At 44.3% G+C, this 24,534-nt stretch overlaps 1 protein-coding gene and 1 long non-coding RNA gene across 9 annotated transcripts in view; one reads left to right on the forward strand and one right to left on the reverse strand.

Annotated features, from left to right (window-relative positions):
* The window catches only part of LOC116099052, a 62,308-nt gene extending 43,471 nt beyond the window's left edge, over positions 1 to 18,837 (forward strand). For 5 of the 7 annotated variants that reach the window (XR_004122049.1, XR_004122050.1, XR_004122052.1 and 2 more), the window contains 3 exons: positions 9,072 to 9,131; positions 16,459 to 16,553; positions 18,604 to 18,837. This is a non-coding gene — a long non-coding RNA (uncharacterized LOC116099052). Of the gene's footprint in view, positions 1 to 2,241; positions 3,228 to 9,071; positions 9,132 to 10,267; positions 10,962 to 16,458; positions 16,554 to 18,603 lie in introns of those variants that run through there. The other 2 variants (XR_004122051.1, XR_004122053.1) reach the window with 2 other exon arrangements.
* Positions 1 to 19,003, reverse strand: part of Rpia (ribose 5-phosphate isomerase A) — a 26,870-nt gene extending 7,867 nt beyond the window's left edge. The window contains exons 1-7 of one of the 2 annotated variants that reach the window (XM_031382111.1): positions 18,674 to 19,003; positions 12,343 to 12,403; positions 10,762 to 10,817; positions 4,788 to 4,847; positions 3,174 to 3,238; positions 2,309 to 2,377; positions 1,513 to 1,654 (exon numbers count right to left, since the gene is read on the reverse strand). In XM_031382111.1, coding sequence (XP_031237971.1) covers positions 1,513 to 1,654; positions 2,309 to 2,377; positions 3,174 to 3,238; positions 4,788 to 4,847; positions 10,762 to 10,817; positions 12,343 to 12,403; positions 18,674 to 18,937 — 717 coding nt within the window. In that variant the 5' untranslated portion in view covers positions 18,938 to 19,003. The remainder of the gene's footprint in view (positions 1 to 1,512; positions 1,655 to 2,308; positions 2,378 to 3,173; positions 3,239 to 4,787; positions 4,848 to 10,761; positions 10,818 to 12,342; positions 12,404 to 18,673) is intronic. The other variant, XM_031382112.1, reaches the window with a different exon arrangement.
* Positions 19,004 to 24,534: the final 5,531 nt, after the last annotated feature.

Genomic DNA, 24,534 nt, shown 5'->3' on the forward strand with positions numbered 1-24,534 from the left:
AAAAGAAAAAAACCAAAAACCCAGGAAAAAAAAAAAAGATTGTGGAAAGGTAAACCAAGCATGGTGGCTTCTATCTCTAATCCCAGCACTTGGTAGGAGGCAGGAAGACCAGGAGCTCAAGGTCAACCTGGACTACAGGCCAAGTTCAAGGCAGCCTCTCTTCAAACAAAAACTGGAAGGGAGGGGCTAAGATAAGGTACTGCATAACCAGGTATCACAGCTTCCTTCTAAAGGGAAGTCAAGAAAGTATTGACAACAGGTTACAGTTACTGATTGTTTATTTTCTCTAATACCCAAAATTTTCTAATAGCTACATACACTTCACTTTGAGGTCATTACATTTGGTTGTTTATTTAAATGCAAAAGAAAAGTTCTTTGTAACCCACAGTTAGAAGTTGAAGAGAAACATCTCCACAGGAGTATCATGTGTTCACATCCCCACACCTAAAGTCTACTTCCCGCTACATTTAGAATAGAGAATATAGGTGATGTAGCTTAGTGGTAGAGTACTTGCCTAGCATTTCCAGAAGCCTTGAACCCAGTTCCTAACACTAGAAAAAAAAAAGAGAGTGGGGCTACCTTGTACAGAAAGTTCCTGAAAAAAATCATATTCCTCTAGCCTTCTGTACTTAGATTAACCAACTGGAACTTCAGTGGCTTAGACTGTTAATAATCCATAGGCAAATTATCTTGGCCCATCTACACCTTTTGAAAGGTAAACCCTTTGAAATGTACACACACTATGGTTCCCACCAACCAAAAGGCTAAGAACAATACCAGAGCTAGGGCAATGGTAGGGTTTGTCTTTAATCCTAAGGGAGGCAGAGGCAGGTGGTTCTCTATAAATTTGAGACTAGCCTGGTCTACAGAGCTAGTTCCAGACAGCCAAGGCTACACAGAGAAACCCTATTAGGGAGAGGGGAATGCCCCAGATAGGGCTGAGGCCTTCCCCATTGTTCTATGACCTGCCTACCTGGTGTTTCCAATGTACTTGAAAAGTGTCATTTATGACCTTTGTTTTGTCTGTACAAATTAAAAGACTGTTACCTCACTGGAATGCAGAATTTGGAATAACCTAAATCTGTGTTCCCAAGCTATAGTTATTCCTACTTTTGACTCTAAAGTAAAACTATCTCTTATCTTCGAGATGAGAGTTGTACTCTTACATTGATAGCCTCAGAAAGAATGAAAGAAAAAAGAAAAATACCACACCACAGAACCTGAAAAACTTTCTGTCCCCTAGAGCTTCCCAAAAAACAGTGTTTCCAGGCTGTTCACTGGGCAGTCCAGACCTCAAGGATCCCTGCGGGATGTCAGAAAAGAACCATGCCTCCTTCAATGGGGGGAGACTAACACAAGACACACACACACACACACACACACACACACACACACACACATACACACACACACACGAGCACACACACGCCAAAGGCCTCAGGGCCTAACTGACACAGAAAGCCCTAGAGCAGCACACAGTTGGGGTGCTCAGAAACCTCCTTGGCCACTTACTGCCTTGTTGACAGCCATTCGAAGTTCCACCTCACCCCCAAACTTCTGGGTCACAGCTCGGCTCACTGGGACATAGGCCATTGGGATGACTTCAATAGGAATTCCCTTGTGCCACCGATCCCCAAGGTTCTTTGAATCTTTCCTGGAAAATAAGTCAGTCAAATGAAATAAGTTCAATATACAAAACCAAATTCAGGCTAGGGGCTAACTAGACAGCTGGAGGGAAGCAATCAGGGCAGAATAGGGCTTCAGAGATCTGGGCTGCTTTACACTAAAGAGACTTGAATATTACAAATCTGCTCTGATGGTTTGCTGGCTAACCTAGGGTGCCCTCACACTTATGGGATTTCCTGAGTAATAAAATGCAGATATCTCTTCTTAACATGCTCAGAACAGTGCCTCCTCTCTCAGGCTCCTTAAAAGAAAATCGCCCTAGTCAAAGACTGAGCACAACACAGTCACATGTGGAAAAGCCTGACCTCAGAGGAAGCAGGATGTGCTGAGTCACCACCTGTGGACAGGGCTTGCCCTGCTTCCTGAGGTTCCCTGTGAAAACCTAATGAGTAACAACACAGGCAGAGGAGCTCTGCCCACAGGGTGACACTGCTTCCTCCCCATCCCCAAACATGAAGGCCCAGCTCCATGCAAGAGTGCTGGGTGCTGTGGTAATCAGCAGGAATCAGCCTGGAATCCTAGAGAGCGGGTAACCCTTCCTACATCCCTCCACAGGCTTCCTCTTACATGGGGATGAGACTTGGGAAGCCATACGCCTTCTCCGCTGAACCCTGAACAGTACCTGAAATCAGCGATCACAATGAAGCGACTGGCATAACCAGCCACGATCTTCTCCTGGGTCAAGCAGCCTCTGACAGGAAAGAAGATTAGAGTGAGATCATCTTCATTTGGGAAGTAGGATCAGACTTGGGAGTCCCAAATATGCTCAATCCTGACACTTAAAGAGAAATCTGGCTTCCGTTTTTAAAGAGCCATTCTCAATCCTATAATGCTCCTTTCTAGTAAATGGAATACACAAACATCTGCCTGTGTCTGGTAGAAACCTAGAAAGTAGACAATGGTTCTATTCAGGCCAAGCACTTCCCCTCCAACAGGCATCTAAGCAGCACTGTGTTAGGGAGATGACTCTGGACGTGCCCTCAATAGATGACCAGTTTGGAACACCTGCCCTGTGGACTATGTGATAGCACATGGCCAGGGATACTGAGTCATCTGGCCTATGGCTACTGCTCCCAAAATAAATTGCCTCACACCTGCAACAAGGACTATGTAATACATTTAAAAAGTGAATACTGTGTCATTCTAATAAATGTTACCAAACAAAGGAAGAGCACCCCCAAGGGATTACGGACTTCACAGCTTTAACACAAAAGGCACAGACCTAACAGTCTAAGCCAATAATGTGTTGTGTGTGTACACAGAACAGCAAGATAAGCCATCTCACTGAAAAAGCTCAGGTTACCTGTCAGCAGATAGACACTAATGATCAGAAATGCTAAGCTGGCTCAATGGCATATGGTATCAGGCTGCTGACAGGAAGAAAAACTCATGTGTATCCAGAACAATTGTTTACTCTGTACTCCATTTCACTTTGCTAAAGGTTAGCTGACATGTCTCTTTAGCAACAAAGTCCCCACAACACTCACCCACCACCCTTGATGAGATTGAGCTCAGCATCCACTTCATCAGCACCATCAATGGCAAGGTCAATCTGTGGAAGGAGGGAAGAGCCTCATGAGCTGAGATACTGTTCTACTCCTGATCAAGCGGTGATAGCTCATCAGGTTCTCAGCAGCTCCACAAGGTAGGCCCAGTATTTCCACTCAACTGTCCAAAAGACTAATGCCCCAGGAAAGTAAGACAGACACTTTGCTGGAGACACAAGGGAAGGGAGCAGAGGGCCTAACACACAGTCCAGTTCTTAACCACTGCATTTGCTTCCTTTATTCTCCATGAACAAAGTGGAATTGCTAGCATGCATTCCCAAGATAGGCACTATCATTCCCAAAGAAGTTAAAACACTGGCTCTGAGGTGGCAGGTATGAGCTTAAACATTTAAGACACTGCAGTTTGGGGCTATCCAAAAGACCTTCAGCAGTTAAACAGCAGGAATGGAGCATTCAATTCCAGAGGGAGAGCAAAGATCAATAATGAAAGAGCAGAGTAAAACTGATTTCAAAGACCAAACTAATGTGGGCAGATATAGGCAATTTCAAATGAACAAGATTAAATGACATCTCCAAAGATGACATTCAATGCACTCTTGAATTGAAAACTATTTCTGCCCACAGAACTCCCCCAGGAGGTTCTTCCCAATGTTTCACTATGTACTCCATGGCATGAAATGCTAGACCCAGTCAAATCCTTATTCCATGCCCATCCCTGTATGCCCAATCACTCTAGAAAGTCTGGGTAACACCCATGTATGCCCACATACCTATAGCTACATTCCCCTCCAAAGATCCTCAGTTGGTCCTGCCATGGAGCCTGGGCAGCTAACTACAAACCTAGCCTCTTACTGTAACACTGCTCTAGACCTTAACTGCACAAGTTATAATTCTGCTTCTGCCACTTAAGCTAATGGCATACCCTTTCTCTATCTATCCACTGAAATAGTTACAGTACTCACTGTCAAGATTAAACTTAGCCCCACTCCTAATGACAGCTCAAGTGTTCCTGGGGTGACAAAGGGTGCTGTTCACTCTCCACAGCTTCAATCTTTACTGGAATATCCTTGAATCTAACAGTCTTTTCCACAAATATTAGCTTTAATTAGTTTTCAAGTGGCCACAACTGTCTAAGATATGACTTTTTCCTTAGCTTAATTAGCTGTGAGTTCCACAGGCTGGCTCACTTATGAGAAGGGAATTTCAAGAAACCACAGACAAACCCTGGAACTGTCCACATTACTATGCCTGTACTGAGCCCTGAAAGTTAAATCTTTGGGAAGCTAAACCTGTACTGTGCCTATACGCCACTTCTTGCTTGTGAGTTTGGTCAAAATTAACACTCAAGGCCCCAGAACAAAAGTGAATATAATTGGCTAATGTTTTCTGGACCTACCAAGATAGCTGAAGCCCATGAACAACTACAACTAAAAGCCACCAAAAAAGGAGAAAAAGACAGTCAATCACTCTCATATTCGTTCATTCATATTCTCTCTCTCTCTCTCTCTCTCTCTCTCTCTCTCTCTCTCTCTCTCTCTCTCTCTCTCTCTCTCACACACACACACACACACACACACACACACACACACTCACCTCTGGGTGTTGATCCAGGTCACTAAGGGTTAAGCCATACTGCAAGATAAGCTGCCTGGCCTAAGGAGGACAGAAAAAAGCAAGCACAGTCATTTTTACTGAAAATGTGGCAAGGGTCTGCAGAATTCTTTTGGTGTGTCAAACCCTAAAAACTGACCTAGGTTCTTTCTCATATCCCAAACTTGCTTAGCGGTACGTGGGAGATCTAGCCCCATGAGAGCAATGCTGACTGCTACTTCACTGCAGGAGCAGGAACCACGCAGCACAAGGGGAAACAGTTCCAGAAGTAAGAGCTGCCCCTCCCAGACTTGGGAAACAATACCAGGGTGCTCCTAAAACTTCTAACAATACATTTGGGAGGCTGAGATACACAGCCAATTCAAACTTAGCCTGAGTTATAATAGTAATGCCCTGTCTCAACAAACCAAAGATTGAGACTGGAGCTCAGTGGTATAGCATTCTCCTAGCGTGTCAAAGGCCACAGGTTAGATAGCTGCTTGGACAGGGGCAGGAGTTTGAGGCAGGTGCAAGAATGGAAAAGTGGAGTCCCAGGGAACTAGGCAGATCCTCCCCACAGCTTCCCTTCTCGCCTCAGACCGCTCCCTCACCCCCTGACACCCAAAACACTCTCCCAGAAAACCACAAGCCAGATCCTCATGGGAGACAGTGCTTTCCTCCCTCCTATGGACCCTTTTAGCACCCCACTCTTGTACATCCAGGGAGGTGTGGGCCTGCAGGGAAATAATCAGGCCCACACCTCAATCAAGATAAGAGTGAAACTCTGGGGCTAGAGAAGATGGCTCAGTGGTTAAGAGCACTGCCTGCTCTTCCAAAGGTCCTGAATTCAGTTCCCAGCAAGCATATGGTGGCTCACAACCATCTGTTATGGGATCCAGTGCCCTCTTCTGGTGTGTCTGAAGGCAGTGACAGTGTATTCATATACATAAAATAAATAAATAAATCTTTAAAATCAACTTAGTTAGCCATCACTGGTTCAAACTTCCAGAGTCTGACACTGGGTCGTTTATTTTAGCCATATTTAAGCACAGCACATTTTGGGGAGGTTGGGGGGAGGGCGGCGGGGCTTCTGATAACCTTTAACTCAGTCCCAAGAGTATAACAGAGTGCAAGACATGTTTACACTAAAATTCTTTAAGGTACACCCAGCTTCTTTCATAAAAATGGGTACTGTTGACTCTGAGATAGTGCCCAAGATTTAGGGTCTATGAACAATGGCTGAGATAAGCAACGTGCCTGTGGGCGTCAGGATTGGCCTGGCCAAAAGATAACTAGGACTGTAAACCACATTCTTTCCCAGCATTCCTGGAGAACAGGTAAGATCTTCCTTTGAAAGGCAAGACTCTTCCTGGCTTCTCTGGTGCTTATCTTATATAGAGGTCATTTTGCCCTCTATACCACCCTCACCCATTCCTGCATGCCAGCTCCCAATACCAAAAAAACAAGTTCTACCTGGATCCCTCACCACCACCCCCCAATAACTATTGGAGAAATCTATCAGGCAACCACCCATAGCCACCACACACTCTTCAGATCCAGAGAGGGCAACAGGAACTACTGAACAAAAAACTTACCAACAAAGACAAGACCACATATCAACACCTAGAATTACAGTCATCCCAAAACCAGATGCCTAAGCACCAGAGTAAAACACAATAAATAACAGCTGGGACAGTAAGTCTCCCCAGAGCCCAGCAACTCTACTACAGTAAGCCCTGAGAGAGGCAATATGGATGAAGCACAAGCCAAGGGCTTCAAAATGGCTATTATGAATATGATGAGGGACCCTTAGAGAAGATATAAGAAATCCTCTTCCTGTTAAAAGTTCTAAGAGACTAGGGATCCAAGGGACATACCTCAACATGATAAAGACAACAAACCCATAGCCAACATCAACTTAAATGGAGAAAAACTGAAAGCAATGCCACTAAAATCAGGAACAAGACAAGGTTGTCCTCTTTCTCCATATCTATTCAATATAGTATATGAAGTCTTACAGCAATAAGACAACTGAAGTAGATTAAAGGAATACAAATTAGAAAAGAAGTCAAAGTATCTTAATTTGCAGAGGATGACAGTATATATAAGGTCCTGAAAATTCCACCAGGAAACTCCTACAGCTGATAAACACTTTCAGCAAAGTAGCAGGATACAAAATCAATATACATACATCAGTAGCCATATATTCAAATTAGTATCCTATATACAAATAAGAAACAGACTGAGAAATAAATCAGAGAAGCAACACCTTTCACAACAGACTCAAATAATACAAAATCTTAGGGTAATTCTAACCAAGCAAGTGAAAGGTTTGTATGATTAAAAACAAGTCATGAATAAAGAAATGGAAGAAAATATCAGAAACTCATAAATTGGTAGGATTAACATAACAAAAATGCTTTTGGACAGCCTTCCAAAAGCAATCAAGAGATTCAGAACAATTGTCATCAAAATTCCAACCCAATTTTTCACAGATCTTGAGAGGGTAATTTTCAGCTTCATCTGGAAACAAAAACCCCAGGATAGCTAAAACACTCCTCAGTAAGGCCTGCTGGGAGCTATCAGTATCACCAGCTCTGACCTCAAACTAAACTACGGAGCTATAGTAATAAAAACAGTGTAGTTTTGGCATAAAAACAGATATGTTGATCCACAGAATTTGATTAAAGACACAAACATAAATCCACACACCTATGGACACCTGATTTTTGATGAAGCAACCAGAAATACACACTGGGGAAAAAAGACAGCATCTTCAAAAAATGGTGCTGGACAAACTGAATGGCTCCATGCAGAAGAATCCAAATAGATCCATATTTATCACCCTGTACAAAACTCAACTTCCAAATGAATCAAAGACCTCAATTTAAGGCCAGACACACTGAATCTGACAGAAGAGAAAGAGGGGAATAGTTTTGAACTCAATGGCACAGCAAAGGACTTTCTGAACAGAATACAATTAGCACAGGCACTACGATCAACAATTAATAAATGGGACCTCATGAAACCAAAAAGCTTCTGTATATCAAAAGACACCATCATTCAAAACAGCAGCTACAGAATGGGATAAGATTTTTAGCAACTACACACCCAACAGAGGACTAACATCTAAAATATACTTAAAAAAAAATCAAAAAACTGAACATCAAGAAAACAAATACCAGCCAGGGGGTGTAGCGCACGCCTTTAATCCCAGCACTTGGGAGGCAGAGGCAGGTGGATTTCTGAGTTCGAGGCCAGCCTGGTCGACAGAGTGAGTTCCAGGACAGCCAGGGCTATACAGAGAAACCCTGTCTCGAAAAACCAAAAAAAGAAAAAAAAAGAAAAAAGAAAAAAGGAAGAAAAAAGAAACAAATACCCAATTTTAAAATGGTGTACAGATCTAAACAGAATTCTCAAAAGAGGGAACACAAATGGCCGAGAATCACTTATAGAAATGTTCAACATTCTCAGTCATCAGGGAAAGGCAAATCAAAATGACCCTGAGTTCCACCTTACACCTGTCAGATGGCTAAGATCAGTAACACAAATGACAGCAAGAATGTGGAAGAAGGGGAACATGCCTCCACTGCTGTTGGAAGTACAAACTTGGCAGCCACTATGGAACTCAGTGAGGCAGATCCTCAGAAAAATGGGAATTATCTACCTCAAGATCCAGCTATACCACTTATGGGCATGTACCCAAAGGATGCTTCATCCTGCCTCAAAACACTTGTGCAACCGTGTTCATTACTGCTCTATTCATGATAGACAGAAAGTGTGTGAAGAGACCAACAGATGAAGGGGTAAAGAAAATGTGGTACACAAAGGCTTATTGCTCAGCAGTTAAAAAATGAAATTCACAGGTAAATGAATGAAGCTAGAAAAATCATCATGTTAATATAGTTTCTGGCATGTGTTTTCTTCTTTTTTTCCTACATAACAGTTTTATTGATCCTCTGGGAATTTCATATTCACCCAATTACATTCCTTCTCAGTCCTTCCATGTTCTTTCCCACTTGTGACCTCCTACCCCAAAAGAAGTAAGAACATAAAAATAAAAATAAAAGGAAAAGAATCATCCTGAATGAGGTACCCAGACTCAAAAAGACAAATATGGTTTACATTCACTTTACATGGATGAGGCAAGCCTGGCATGGCCTTGGTGGGGACAGAATGACATGGTTCCTGCCCCTGGGACAGGGCCAGTGAGTGTGGACCTTGGCTGCCATGGGCACAAGGCTTATTTGTATGATAATGTACATATTTTACATTCCTCCTCTAAAGGTACGTCCTCCCTGTTGAAGATGATTCCAGGATAATCAAGGATAAGTCCCAGAGGCAAAGGTATGGCTAATGTCTTAGCAAAATGGTAAATGCCAGGGCCTTCAGGACAACCCTTACAGCTGTAAAAAATAACTCCAAAAATATGGGTTCAAAAATATATCATTTCACAAAAACTAAGGATGCGGTATGAATTATAAGAGGGGCTTCACGAATCTGAAGGAACAAAGGCAGCTACACTATGAGCCAACTTGTCAGAAAGATACTAAGGAAGGAGATAAAGAAATTTAGGGAGTAGTGATCCCAGGAGATCCCACCAGCTACATTCGTTTGTGCTTACAAGGGCAGATTCCTGAGTTCAAGATCTGCCTGGGACAAAACTAATTTATTAGGTCCAGGTGTGGTAGAAAAAGTAATTTCAGGACAGGTCCCCACCCAGTTAGCTTATTGTCTAAGGTTAACAGAGGCAGACAGATCTCTGAATTCTTTTGCAATGTTAAAAGAAAATGTGTGCTTGCTCTCTCCTAAGAATTAAGGGACTGGGAAGATGGGATGGAGGATAATCAAAGGAAACCTGGAGCAAATGATTGGATTGATCTGTAAAATAAAAGACTGGGCTTATGATCTGCAAGAGATGAGCTATCCAGAATTTTTTAGAATAGCAAGGGAAAACTGCTTGGAGAATTGTCTTGAGCAAACATAGAGTGAGCTGTCTGGAGATCTCCAGAGAAAGCAAATCAGAGAGAAAAAAAGGCAGAACAGAGAGAAAGCATGGCCCTCGGCATGGATGCTAGCTGTTAAGTCTTTGTTAAACAGATTATAATCCATATAACCACAAAGTTTAGGTCTAGAGAAAGAGACTGAGGAAGGACTGGCTCACCCTACGAAGGGGAAATAGGGTAGTTATGAATGCAAGGAGGGAGGTAAAACAGGAAGATCAAGTGGGATGAGGAGAGGTGGGAGAGAGGGAAGAACAGATAAAACTATGGCTTCCAGCTTCTTCAGTATTCCCAACTCTCCCACCTGTATACAACCACTGTGGGAATACTCAGCTTTTCTTATAAACCCACTTGGAAAGTCATTGTTTCTCTTGGTTCTATTTCTCTGGGGAACCCTCACTGAAATAGCCATTGGTGGACAGAACTTTATAAAGTCAGATGAAAACAGAGATTCTCAGTATACTTTCTCTTTTTCCCCAGCTCCTCTGCTTTTCCCATCCAGTTCTGCTACTGCATAATCAAAGCGTGAACTACACTTACATTTCTATAACTTCACAAATTCTTTTTGTGAAGTTCCCTACATCCCTTAACAAGATATTAGTCCCTGAGGCTAAAGACCACACAGTTGTCTCTGCATACTCCGAACAGAGCCTAACTCATAAGAAACCATCAAAGCAAATAAAACAAATAAAATTACATCCCCAGCTGGGCATGGTGGAATATGCTTTTAATCTCAGAGCTCAGGAGACAGAGGCAGGATGATGAGTCTACATACCAGGTCAGCCAAGGCAACATAGTGAAATCTTGTCTCAAAAAATTATACCAAAAAACAATGCTTGGTTGGCTCCTCTCCCGAGCCTGGCTCCCTCATGGAAACCATCCGAGATAACAACACAAAGCTGAAGTACACATTCCCAGGAACCCAGAAGACCTGACAGCGGCTAACACATGGACGGGACACGACCATGATGTACCTGGAAAGATGTGGGGATGCAGATGAGGTCCAGATTCTCTTGCTTCACTCTTTCAGCTGTGGAGAAAAGAATCACACTGGTACTGTTCCAATCACTGACAACTGATTTTCTTGTCACACATGCATTTCCCAAATCCAACCAAAGGGGAAAGGCCAAAGGCCTGTCTCCCACTGGCAGCTGCCTCTGCAGACACTAGAGGGCCCGGAGGCAAGAATGACCACAGGAAAAGCCATTTCAGTGGTACTGCTCACTGCTGTGTCTGCAATTCGCTAAGAGCTGTATATACAATCTTTTTAATCCAGATAGCCCAAGAGAAAGTTATGACTATCACCTTCTTTGCACATAAGCAAACAGAGTCACTGAGAAGTAAATTACCAGCTAACCACTCTGGAATGTGGTCCTTAGCGGTCTTTCTTCCCTTTTTCCTTTATTTTTAGGGAGTTGGGGGGTGGGGCTCAAGACAGGGTTTCTTTCTCTCTGTGGCTCTAGCTGTTTTAGAACTCTTTAGACCAGACTGGCCTTGAACTCAGATCCACCTGCCTCCCCCAGTGCTGGGATTAAAGGTGTGGGCCACCACTGCCCTTACTGGCAGCTGACTCTCAATCTTAGCTACAATCCTACATTGCCTTTCCAGGAAAACATCAGAACCTCACTTTGTATTTATTAAGAAACTTAAGAATCTATAGGCCCCAGAAGGTGATTAAAGGTTGAGGGATATACATATTAATTTTAAATTTGTTTATTCATTTTAAATGTTCAGGAAATCTTAATTTTAATGAGTCCTAAAAAGCTGTCTTCTTAAAATGTCGAGTCTTTTTAATCAAGTCTGTCTCTTGGAAGGTTTAGAGGTTACTCCTGTGAATCCACAGTAATTCCTGTGACCTAAAATTCTCCATACACAGGGTTAAGGTAGATAAGTACTGGACACTAAATCTCCCATCAGCCACTTCCTGATCACAACAGGAACCTGGGTTTTGCATCCTAGGCCCTGACCCTTGGCACTTGCCAAAGATGGACATTTGGGCAAGCCTCTCCCAGGCTTTGTTTTTACCAACAAAGAGCAGGGCTGTAGAACCTGTTGAGCAGCCACTGGAGCTGATAATGCCTGAGCCTTTCCTTAAGTACAGCAAGGACCCAATCAAAGTGAAGTCAACACCTACAAAAACCTGCCACCAACTGCAGGAACCTCGTCCTGGTCCTGTCACAGACAGGACACTGTGACCTCAATTTGTCTGAGAAACACACAGGTTTCAGAGGACACCTGAGACCAATACGGAAGCCCTGATGGTTGTACACCATCACATTCTGCTGGGGCCTCACCTAAGTCAATTTCTCCCCTCTAGCTATACACAATAAGCACAGGCATCATCTCCTCAAAGTTAGCTATAGAGGACCAAAAATTCCTTTCCTAAGAACAGAAATACTCAACTAACCTCAGATCAACAACATGCTAGAGATCGACAAGGCTGAGTGGGAACTAAGACAAACGCCACACCTGAGCCCATTCCCTCCCCTTCCTCCACCTCCTACTCCCGTGAACATACAAGAAACACTCAGTACAGTCTGAGAATGAGAACGTACCTATTCGCTGCACAGCATGGACAATTGTAGAACCACTTCCAATTCCCAGCACTTGGTTATTCTGCCAAAAAGAGAGACGGAAAAGCGAAATTCATTACTACAGTAGTTTTACTCTCTTGGTCTAGACTTTTATAGCATTGAAACCATCATGAACAATAGTTCATAGCACAGGTGCAAGACGGGTACCTACTTTACAGACATGTAACCTCTGAACCTCAGAGCTGTGCTTTATTCTGCTATCCCGCATACAGAGCCCTCCTCTTTCCTTTCTGACACTAATACCATCCCCATTCACCATTCCTCCATATACACACCCCAAATGAATAACTGGTGGCTCAAGTATTTACACCACATAACAACCCCACAGTAACTGAAACTGGCCTCACAGAAATGGCCTGCAAATAATAGTGAAAGATTCCTGGCCAATCTAAGGGAGGAAATAAGAAAGACAGGGGGTGGGGAGGGGAGGGTTCAGTTGTGCTGGGCATGGGAAAACAGCCTGGGTAAGCGTGGAAAGCTGGGCCCTCTGGCTTCATTCTCACACAAGCTCAACTCTTAGAACACAGAAGACTGTCACCTTCACAACTGTAACTCAAGAAAGTTCAGGGACACATCATGCCTGCCATCCAGAATTCTGCCAAGTCAGCAAAAGAGGGTAGGAGGGTAGGGAAGGAAGTGACTTCAGAAGAAAATCTTCCTTCTATCCAGCTAACACCAAGGAGCCCTACTTTTCATGGGAAGAAAACAAAAGCTTGCAAAGTCTGCATGTGCACAGCATTTCCATAGCAAAACTCTGGGCTGGGGGCCTGACCATGTGAGTACTAACATATTAGGCCCAGCCTCAATCCCAGAACAGAGATATAAAGGTGAAAGGATTTTACTCAATGTAGCTACACTAAGAAGACACAATGCAAGCATTTGGCCATCCCCAGAGCACTGATGTGAGCTTTGATTTTTGCTAGGAGGGAGGGAGCAAGAGAGACACATAATTAAGCAATGCTGGTCAAACTCTGCTCTGTTTGATCACTATCGCAGTTAAGATGTCTGCCTCAAACATCCTTCTTGCTGGAGGAAACCCAGCCCGAAATGACTGCTCCTACTTACAGGGTGTTTTCAGCACACAGCAATTATGTCCCTAGCTTCCAACCCTAAGCCTGCCATCCTAAGAGAAGATACCTATGGCCAGATGACAGGACCACAAAGAAAAACCAACAGGACACTAACTATGAAAACCAGTATGGAGCTTGGTTCCTAAGCAACCTCCTGGAACACCCTACTTCAGGCTATGGCAAAACCACCAACAACAGAGCTGCAGCTGACTCTGAACACTGCCTAGAACCGCAGTTCTCAGCCTGTGGGTCTCAGCCCCTTCGGAGTCAAATGACCCTGTCACAGGGGTCCCAAATTAGATATAGTGTATATCAGATATTTGCATTATGGTTCATAATAGCAACAAAGTTACAGTTATGAAGTAGCAATGAAAATAATTTTATGGTTGGGCTTCACCACAACATGAAACATGAGGAACTGTATTTAAGGGCCACAACATTAGGAAAGTTGAGAAACAATGACCTAGAAGACCCACACTTGCCTTCCACAAAGAACTGATACCAAGAGGACCTACATATCTAAATTTCACAACCATTCCTATGACTCAGAGACCCACTAGCTCACTTGCAACAATGCAAGAAAAAAACTGAAGATTTTGAAGTAAGCCAAAGATTAATAGATTCCTTCAATAGCATTGTAGCACCTGCCTGTATTATGCAATCCTACAAGAATGTGTGCAATTTTACAGCTCTGTAAAGGCTGACCTCAACCTGTAGACAATTGTTAGCATATCTTGTCCATAAAATTTAATTCACTGTGTTCTATGAGATGCAACTCGTCATTACCCTACATGTATTATACAATAAATTCTAGTCTTTAAAAATTCATCTCATTTTATTCATATCCCATTAATTTAATGAGTTGAATAAAATATTGATATAAGAAGTTAATGTCCTTATCATGTTACCTTACAAAGAAAATCTGTCTTTTAACCCTATCAACCACACACACAACCTCACTTTAAACATTTCAAGGAGTTAGACTGCTGAAAGAACATGGTTTCTCAAATTTCTTGGAGTGGGACAACTATTAGCAATTCGCTTGGCAAGGGGAAGGCTATTGTGAAACTTCCTCGTAGGAGGAAGAAACTAAGCTACAGCTAAAACGTCTCATCCCTGCAGCACAAAACCCCCAGTAATGAGCAGGGGTAGGTCCCACAGCTCTTAGCCCCACATCCCCATGCCTCATTTGCTCCTTCTCAAAATTAGACTAAATCTAAAACTAACATACAGAAAGAATGACCAACAAGGACAAGGAATTTAGAAACGCAAACAAATTAAATCCTGATGGCAAGCACACTTAACGCACTAAGAATGTTTCTAGCTGGGCCTCTCCTGCCTACAACAGACTTTACCATCACTTTCTGTGGACTTCTGTGGAGGGCAGGGGGCTCTTTTCAGATTACTGCATAAGGAAGTTCACAGGGCAACGTCAGAAGCACCTCAAATAAATGGTAACACTGTACAAGCTGTGGAGTTTTTAAACAAAGGACAGAGGGAAATTGTATTTTTGCAAGGAAATCTTCACTTAGGCTTTAGAAAGTCACAGGAATTTAAACCCAGGAACTTGAGGTAGTCACTCTTGGCCAATCCAGTCTCTGTCAGGAACTGGCCTACAGTCTTGCCTGTTCACCAAGTAGCTGGGTTGTCTCCACATGCCAGATGCTTGACAGTGCCACTGTAGGCGAACTTCTTGCCTGCCTTCACGATAGAGTAAGGGTCTTCCTGTGGTTCCTGTTGAATTCTTGTAGAGGTAGACTCCTCAGTACTGACAGCAAACAGGCCATCACCCTTACTTGCACCAGCAAACGGGTGGAAGACAGGAGGTTCTGGATACAGGGCACATAGTAGGATTTCTTTTCCTGGATAGACACAGCCTGCATAGGTGGCTGCAGAAGGAGAGGGATGAGCACTAGGAATCAAGGGGACTCAATGTCTGTGTTGTTTGCTTGTTTACTGAGATAGAGAGTCTCACTAGGCACTCCTGGCTGCCCTGGAACTAGGTACACCAGGATGGCCTCAAACCAGGATCTGACTGCCTCTGCTATCAAGTGATGGAATTAAAGGTGTACACCACACCCAGCAATTTGTGTTTTAAACCTGGTAGAAGCCATCACACCCAGCAATGTATGTTTTTTAATCTTGTAGAAGCCAAGATTAACATATTCCACCAACCTCACCAAATAAACCAAGAGGCTCATCGTACCAGAGCCAGTCTTACGCATTTCACCTGCCAGGATGCCATCAAGAAGCAGTGCACCTAATAAAGTCATCAGCTGCCCCACGAACTCAAATGCAAGGCATTAAGTAAAGAAAAGAAACCTAACAAAATGTTTAAAACAGCTAAATGCCAAGATGTAAAGTATCCAAATAATGGTGAACACCTCCATTTCTTAAAGCCTAGGTAAACTTAATCTGACCTTCACATTTGACCTGAGGTGGAATCTGATTACCGGATTCCTCATTAGCTCACACCAATCCCAGCAGTCAAGTACCACAAACACCTATTTAGTACATCAGACAGGCTCTATTCTAGATGAATTGCAGGGTCTGCCAGATCCTGCCACCTTGAAACAAAATAACAGATCCAGGAGTGAGTGCCTTAGCCAAAGCCAAAGTGTTTATGAGGCTCTGCCTACAAACTGGCCCAACGGCTGATAGCCCTTCTAAAAGGCTATGCTAAACAGCATGCCATCAAGTCCAAAGGGGTAAGCTCATGAATCTATGAGACTCGCTTTGATGGGCTAAGGCTCTTGGTGTATTTGGTGAGTTTGGAATAGTATGTTAGTAAAACAGGCTTCTACCAGATTAAAACCACAAAAATTGCCGAGTATGGTGATGCACCCCTTTAATCCCAGCATTAGAAAGGCAGAGGCAGGCAGATCTCTGTAAGTTTGAAGCCAGCCTCGTCTACATAGTAAATTCCAGGGCAGTCAAAAATACCTAGTAAGACTGTCTCAAAAAAGACAAAATACTAATAATAATATTAATACTGTCTGCCCACTAGTTTCCTCTGGCTAAGCTGATCTCAAATCAAAGGCCAGGCTCCACAGAAAGCAAAGGATGAAGCAACAAACCATGAGGATGGCAGAGCCGTGTACAGTAAGTAACCCATCTGAAGTATTTACACTTTTAGAATCAGGCAGGTTTGGGCCTGGTGACAAAGATTCAACTGAGAATTCAGAGCTGTCCATCTACCCTGAAATAGAAATAGTCACAGTGGATACCAGCGGGCAGAGGGGACTGGAAACCCCACGTTCAGGGAGCCTGGGAAAGGACCACCAAACCCCACAACCTCCAACCTCTCTATCAGTGTTCCCACTCTACACATCTCACTGAACTCTGCCTCGGCAGCTGTCACTGTACCCAATGCTGAATGTATAGATAACGTTAACTCTCCTCCCACAGCTCTCAGGGAGTTGGGCAAGAAAAATGCACAAAGGACTAGAACATAGGTCACGCTGAAGTGTCTGGGAGTCATAATCAGAGGAAGCTGAGTGTGCCACATACCTATAATGCCAGCCCTTGGGAGGCAGAATCAAGAGGACAAAGCTGAGTGGTGATACACACCTTTAATCCCAGCACTCAGGAAACAGAAGCAGGTAGATTTCAAAGCCAGCATAGTCCACACATATCAAGTTCCTCACTTGATATGTGCTAGCCAGCTACGAAGAGGGGAGGGAAGGGTTTCAAAGCCAGCCTGAGTTTCAAAATAGGAAGAGAAAATTGTCTTCTCCTAGACAAAGTTTCTCTGTGTAGCCCTGGCTGTCCTGGAACTCATTCTGTAGACCAGGCTGGCCTTGAACTCAGAAATCAATCCTCCTGCCTCTACCTCCCAAGTGCTGGGATTAAAGGGGTGAACACTGTCCGGCCTCTCCTAGTATCCTTAAGAAGCCAAGGAAAAACTAAAAGTAGTAAAGTCCTTTGAATCCGGCTGGAACATGAGGTGAAGGAGTGCAGATTTTAATTTAGTCAAATACACAACGATGAAGCAAAGGTCAAGGAGACGTATACCACTAAACATTAACAGGATAACTAAGATAATGGGCTTTCTTCAGGTATGGACTTCATTTATCAATCTACTAAGTCACTTCATAAAGGTTACTTTGAAATTTCTCTTTACTGTCCCAGTTTTACAGTTGTGGAACTGAGTTCCAAACACACAACCAAATTACACATTTTATATTCATATTCACACCCCACACCCTCTTAATTCGAGTAAAAAATTCTATGCTAACTAGATGAGCAAAAAGCTACCCCAGAACATAAGAGCATAAGAGCCCGGCCTGAAACAAAAAACAAAAATGGTGTTCTTCTCCAGAAGAGGCAAGCCAGAGGTTATCAGACCCGGTCCCACCCACTCAGGCCACCCTCACTCTTGGCAGGAAGACAGATAACACTCAAAGAACATCATCTTTGCAAAGTAACAAAGTAACTTTGGGCAGCACTGCATTAACAAATGGGAAGAATGCCCTTCGACAGAGATATGTACCCTGATAACGCAACCTTAGAAATAGGGAACAAAACCAGGAAACTTCACCACAGGGCAACAGAAGTAATACAATTAAGATAATTAAACTGCTATGTACAAGACAGCAAACCCACCTACACTAAGAGTCCACTCACAGCACCACACCTGCCACTTAACAAGTGGGGTCACAGCCTTACTCAGTAACTGCAAAACATCTGGACCCCGCCTAAAGAAAGCAACACCTCCAGATATCTGTCCACCTATCCCTGTCAACAGTAACGCACTGGCTTCTTTGTAAAGACTGCACTCAAGCTCCTCTGCGGGAGGAGCTGAAAAGCCTGTTTGGAGTAAAATTTCAAAACTCTTCGCAAAACAGCTCTCTACTGGCTTCCTAGTAAGTGAGAAGTAAAGAACAGCAGCCTCGGGGCTCACCATTTTCAATGGGCTGATTAGGAGGCACGCATTAACAGCCTGGCAAGACTCTAAACAGGGGAATGCCAGGCTCTACTGCGCACCCAGTTCCAGCCGGACAGAGAATCTTTGTAGAAAAGGCTCCAGTTGGGGGAGAGTTGACACCCACCCATTCGGCGTCTACAAGGCCTTTCAAGGGTTGGGAAGAACAGCGCGAATTCGGGTACAAGGCTCACCCTCTCCCCTCTCTCGCAACCCTCGCCCTTTCAGGAGACAGGAGCACCCTGGCAGTGCCCCGGGCGCACAGCACGAAGCCATCACGCCGCCACCAGCTGCCCACCTTCACGTGGTTCTCGACCGCCGTGTGGCTCGCCAGCTTCTTAGCCTCCTCGGCCTTGGACATCGTGGAGGGGGCCGGGCCGCCCGCGCTCGAGCCTCCCTTGTCGCCGCGGGTCTCCGACTGTGCACGCCCCGGCAACTGCACGTGGGAGCCCGAGAGGCCCCAGTTGTTCCCGCCCCCACCCGAGGCCGCGCCCCCGGCCCGCCCGGGCAGTGGGGCCAGGACCCGCCCGTAGAGGGTGCTGAAGGGCCCGGGGCGCTGCATCCCGCCGCCTCGCTCCAGCCTCTGCGGCCGCCCCACCCCCAACTCCTCCGGAAACCGGCTGGCCTGCGCAACCTGGCCCGCGCGTATCGCTATATGCGTGTTGCTGGGAAATGTAGTCTTACGGCGTCAGCGGTTCCCAAGCCCTTCTGCAATCGGGACTACAAGTCCCACAATGCCATCGACCTAGTGGGCAAATTACCCGCCTTGACTCCAGCCTTTCTGTCCGGAAGGTCCGGGTAACTGCTGTCTAGGTAGCTAATAACTCCCTACCATGGGGTCAAGTGTTTACGCCTTTAGGTGAACTCCAAGAACCTTTCTGGCCGTACGCGTGTTCTAAAAAAAGAGAGAGAGAAGAGAGAGACCTATTAAAAACCTGACCTTGTTTGCCCAGCAAATGAGAACTTTGCTGTGTTGTAAGCGAATCCTCAGGCAAGTGGTTCTACCAACACAGCAGCCTTTTCTAAAAAAAAAAAAAAAAAATCTTTTAATTACACTGTACTATTTAAGTTGTGCTGGTGTGCATGAGTGCGTGCTTGTGGAGGCCAGAGAACAACTTGCAGAAGTCCGTTATCTGACCACCTTGGTAGTGTCAGTCAGTACTTTACCAGCAGAGCCATCTCATGTCACAGCCTTCTTACACTGTTCAAGAGTCAGTCCTTGATGGTATACACTTGAGACTCCCAGGTCTTCTGAAGTCTGTGCTAGACTTTCACAAACCCAATGACTCGCCTTGGACATTGTTCTGCTCTTGGTGTTGGATGCAGGGTGTCTAAATGGAGCCTGGCTGCTCACACACAGGCCAGTGTGCCTTATTGGGCTTCCCTCTCTCCCTTTAGTTTGCTGCTATTTAAGGGGTGAGGAATTCTTATCACCGCCTTTTACAAACAGGAGAAACTAGTGCTCACCAAACCTTACTGAACACTTGGAAGTTCTTGGTCTCATTCAGCAGCCTCATTGGCCTGAACTTACTGTTGAGTTCAGTCCAGGCTGGCCTGGAACTTGGAGCATTTTTCCCGATATGGGATTACACCATCGAATAGGGCTGGAAGTCGTTTTTGTTGTTTTTGGGTGCTTTGAGACAGGATCTCTCTTTGTAACCCTGGCAGTCCTGGAACTCAGTATGCCTGAATGGCCTTGAACTCACAGAGATCAGCCTGCCTTTACTTCCCCAGTGCAGGGATTAACGGGCGTGTGCCTGCAAAAGGCATGTGCTAGCAACCCCCAAGAGCTAGAATCTTCCAAAACCCCCTAGGAACAATAAAGACAGGTCTCAATGCATTTTTGCAACTTATAACCTGAGTTTTGTCTTTATCAGACTGTAATCCTGCTCAAGGCACTCAGGAACCACTTGATAGTCTCCTTTACCAAAAAAGAAGAAAGCTCTTCAGTCACCATTACAAATGTAAATTCAGGAGCCACCAAAATCTGGTATGCCACTATTATTCGGACACTTAAATGAGACTCTCTTTTGAGGAGCCTGCATCCAAACATGTGTAGTATCTTAGAGTTTGCTGTGATGAAAAACCAAGACTAAAAGCAACTTGGGGAGGACAGGGTTTATTTGGATTACATATCCTGAATCACAGTTCATTAAGGGAAACGATGTCAGGAAGAGGCAGAGGTGCTGTTTACTGGCTTGCTCTTCATGGTTTACTCAGCCTGTTTTCTTACCACACCCAGAACTACCAGGCCAGATAAGGTCCCACCCGCAATGGGCTGGGCCCACTCATACCAATCACTAATTAAGAAAATCTCCTACAGGCTCTCCTCCAGGCCAATCTTATAAGTAAGTCATTTTTCTCAATTGTGGATTCCTCCACTCAGATGATAAGCATGTGTCAAGTTGACATAAAACTGCAAAACAGTATCTCCCTTCATATTTAACTATGAAATAAAATCCCTTTATAAGTCAGGCAGTGGTGGTGCATTCCTTTAATCCCAGCACTTGGGAGGTAAAGTCAGGCAGATTTCTGAGTTCTACAGAGTGAGTTCCAAGACAGCCAAGGTTGCTACACAGAGAAACCCTGTCTTGAAAAACCAAAACAAAAATTTTTAATTCCCTTTATAATAAACAGAACTATTATTTGGATCCTGGATCCACCAGAGTAGAAGTCTCTGGAAAGAACTCTAACTCCTGCAGTCACTACTGTGGAGCTGTGTCTCTGCCACATGCCCACTATCACTGATAGCAGAACCCTAAGTTGACCAGTCCAGCCTTGACCTCATTCGGTAGCCCAGGCATCCCTTGAACTTTAACCCACATGCTAGGGTGTAGCTAGGATCACACCACTAGTTCAGAAGGTCTTCCCTCAGTCACTTATTTCTTCACTTACTTCGGGCTGATCATGTACCCTTTGTGGAGGCTATCAGCAGGCTGCTGCTCACACACAAATGATCCTCAACATGTGTCTGAAGCAAGATAGAATAGCACACAGTCCCAGTACCCTCTGCCTTCAGTCATTCAGAATTCCTGTCTCTTCGTAAGCACAGTTAGCTATGGGATTAAGCATGTTACCAAGACTTCACTGTTTGTAGGGCATGGAGAAGCAGAGATATGTGGATTTCTGGGAATTCCAGGCCAGGCTGCCTAGATAGCTGAGTTCCCAGTCAGCCTGGGCAGCATAAAAAGACCCTGGCTTCAAAAACCAAAAGACAGGGCCTAGAGAGATAAGTCCTTGGTACTCTTGTAGAGGGAGGACTTTAGTTTCCAGCACCTCACACCATATAGCCTGCAACCAGGTCCAAGGGGTCTGACATCCTCATCTGACCTCTCACATGATGAACAGCCGTGCATTTAAGCATTCACACACATAAAAAATAAAAGTAAATCTTTTAAAACTTCACGATACTTGAATCTCAACAACACTGAACTCTACTCCCACTTTAGTAGGCTGCCCCTCAGAGTCCTTCCTTTCACCTGTACCCTTCTCTTAGTCTGTTTTGTTGCGATTCCCAAAATCTTAACAGTTCTATAGTTTTTCTAAAGCCCAAAGTTTCTTCTGAAACTAAGGCATTCTCTGAGAGCCCCTGCAAAACAAAACGGTTTATGTTACAACCACTGTAGGCGATAGAGCACTTGACCAGCATGGTAGATCAGTCCCTGGTAGTGGAAAAGAACAAGTTATAAATTACAATATACAATGGCCCAAAGTGAGCCTTCTGATCCCAAAGGGGAGGAATGGGAACATAGCAAGGAAAAAACTGACCAAGCAAAGACAGAAACCCAGCAGGTAAACACTAAATCCTGTGCCTGCCTCTGGGGCTTTTATTGGTATCATTCAGACTCCAACATCCTGGGGTAGTTCTGACCCTCTAGTTCTGCCATCTAAAGCATATGCAGTTGTTCTCCTGGGCCAGCCCCACTCATTGCCTATAGCTTTCTTTGGTGGGCATCCTACAGTCTTGGCACTTTTGACATAATGGGTGGGGTCTTTACTGTAACTTAGTCTTACCTTCATAGCTTCTTTCACTAGCCTCTACAGTATGTTATACCAGTAAGTCGTCATGGGCTTTAAGCTTGTTAAAATGGATATAGAGAGCAAGGAGGCTCTCCTGTCTCCTTGTTGTCACCATAGATCTAAGAAGCATGTTTATCTCCAATGTCCTCCAAAGCTCCATGACCTAGGTCACACTGGATCCCTAACTCTGTGACAGAGAGAATGGGAAAAAAACTAAGGATATTAAAACTCTTGTGCCACCAGATGGTGGTGGCACATACCTTTAATCCAAGCATGTGGGAGACAGAGGCAAACAGATCTCTGAGTTCCAGTCCAGCCTTGATCTCCAGAGCAAGTTCCAGGACAGCTACAACTAAGGCTACACAGAAAAACCCTGTCTCAAAAAAGCAAAAATCAAGCTGAGCAGTGGTGGTGCATGCCTTTAATCCCAGCACTTGGGAGGCAGAGGCAGATGGATTTCTGAGTTTCTGGTCTACAGAGTGAGTTCCAGGACAGCCAAGGCTATACAGAGAAACCCTGTCTCGAAAATCAAAAAAAAAAAAAAAAAAATCAAAACAAAACAACAAGAAAAAAAAACCACACACACTTGTGACTTGAGAACAGCTAGAAAATGAACCATGTCCAACAGAGTTTACATGCCTACCATAGAAACCAGTACTCAGAAGGTCATCCATGGAGAGAAAACTATAAATTAGAAACCCCAGCCATGTTTCAATGGCATTCCCCCAGTCTGTGTCTTCTGGATGCTGTAAGATGCTGGTTTAATGATCCCTCACCACCAGCAGCGATCTCTGCAGGGTATTTATTGTGAGTGCCCAAATTGATTATAGTTCACTGCCTATCTCTTGCTTCTCTGTATCCACTACTTGGTATTTATTTTCTTATGTTTCTTGCTATGTAGTTTCATAATGCACCGCTTTGAAACCAAAAGCATAGCTGCCATAGATCATTGTCTAGACTATACAGAAGAGCCTTCAGGACCCCTTGCATGGAATCCAACCAGGCTACACATTGTCTGATGTTAATGGCTTCAGAGCGAGTCTCCATGATGCCGTAACTCATTTGTCATGCCCACAAACCCACATATATAACACTGCCAGGCTCTCTTAGCTGCTTAAACATAGTCTGGCCCTTTTGGACCAGAACTGTAGTGGCCCCGGTGCCTTAGTAGCTGGACTTCTCCAGGTAGTTACTTTCAAGCAGAGAACACCTTCTGTCACATCGTTGGCTCATTGTTTTTTTAAGTGAACTTGCATTTTTACAATGTGAAGCTTTCCATGGGTGATGCCCCGGCCTCAGAGTATCATACCTATTGCCCCAGTACAGAGCATCAGCTCTCTCTGTAATTGTACTGATCTTGATAACTGGTTGGTTTCCCTAGCCTGCCATGCCTGCTGTTTTAATCTCACACTCCCTTCCTTTTTCCATATACTTCGATTGGGGGTCACTATAGATCTAACAAAGAGCAGTTGCCATGCTACATCCTGGATGTTATGCTGGAAACATTTCCTCGCCAAACAACTTAGTCCATTGTTTTTTTTTTAATTCAGCCTCACTCATTTTCTCAGGAAACGGCCAGGATGCAGAGAGTCTTTGCCAGAATGCAATGTGGATGACCTCTAGCCCAGTTCCTAGTATAGTTCTTAAGATTCCCTTGAAAAATCTCATGATGCAAATTCCTCTCAGCATTCTGGTTTTCCAGTTTCCTTCCAGAATGACCCATTGAGCTCTGCATTCTGCATTCTAGGCCTTCTCTAGTTCACAGCTCCAAACTCCTCCATGTCCCTCTGGCAAACCAGTTCCAGAAGCCAGGAATCACACAGTAGAGTAGTCAAAGCAATAACCCCATCATATTACTGGTTCTCTATAGTAGTTTCTTTACTTGTTATCACAGCAAAAGCAGCCTACAGAAAAAAGTACTTAAGTTAGCTCACAGTCTGAGAGGACAAGGCCCATCATGGCAGAGAAGCCTTGGCAGCCGCTGCTTGGTCCACAGCACACTCCAGAAAGCAGGGGAAGGGTAATACCAGAGCTCAGCTGCTTCCCCCTTCTCCCCTTTTTATTCATTCTGGGAATGTGGATATATGGATGGTGCCACCCACTGTTGTGCCAGGGAAATGTTAGTGATCTCCAAAACCA

This window comes from Mastomys coucha, unplaced genomic scaffold (assembly GCF_008632895.1).
Source record: "Mastomys coucha isolate ucsf_1 unplaced genomic scaffold, UCSF_Mcou_1 pScaffold20, whole genome shotgun sequence".
Classification (NCBI taxonomy): domain Eukaryota; kingdom Metazoa; phylum Chordata; class Mammalia; order Rodentia; family Muridae; genus Mastomys; species Mastomys coucha.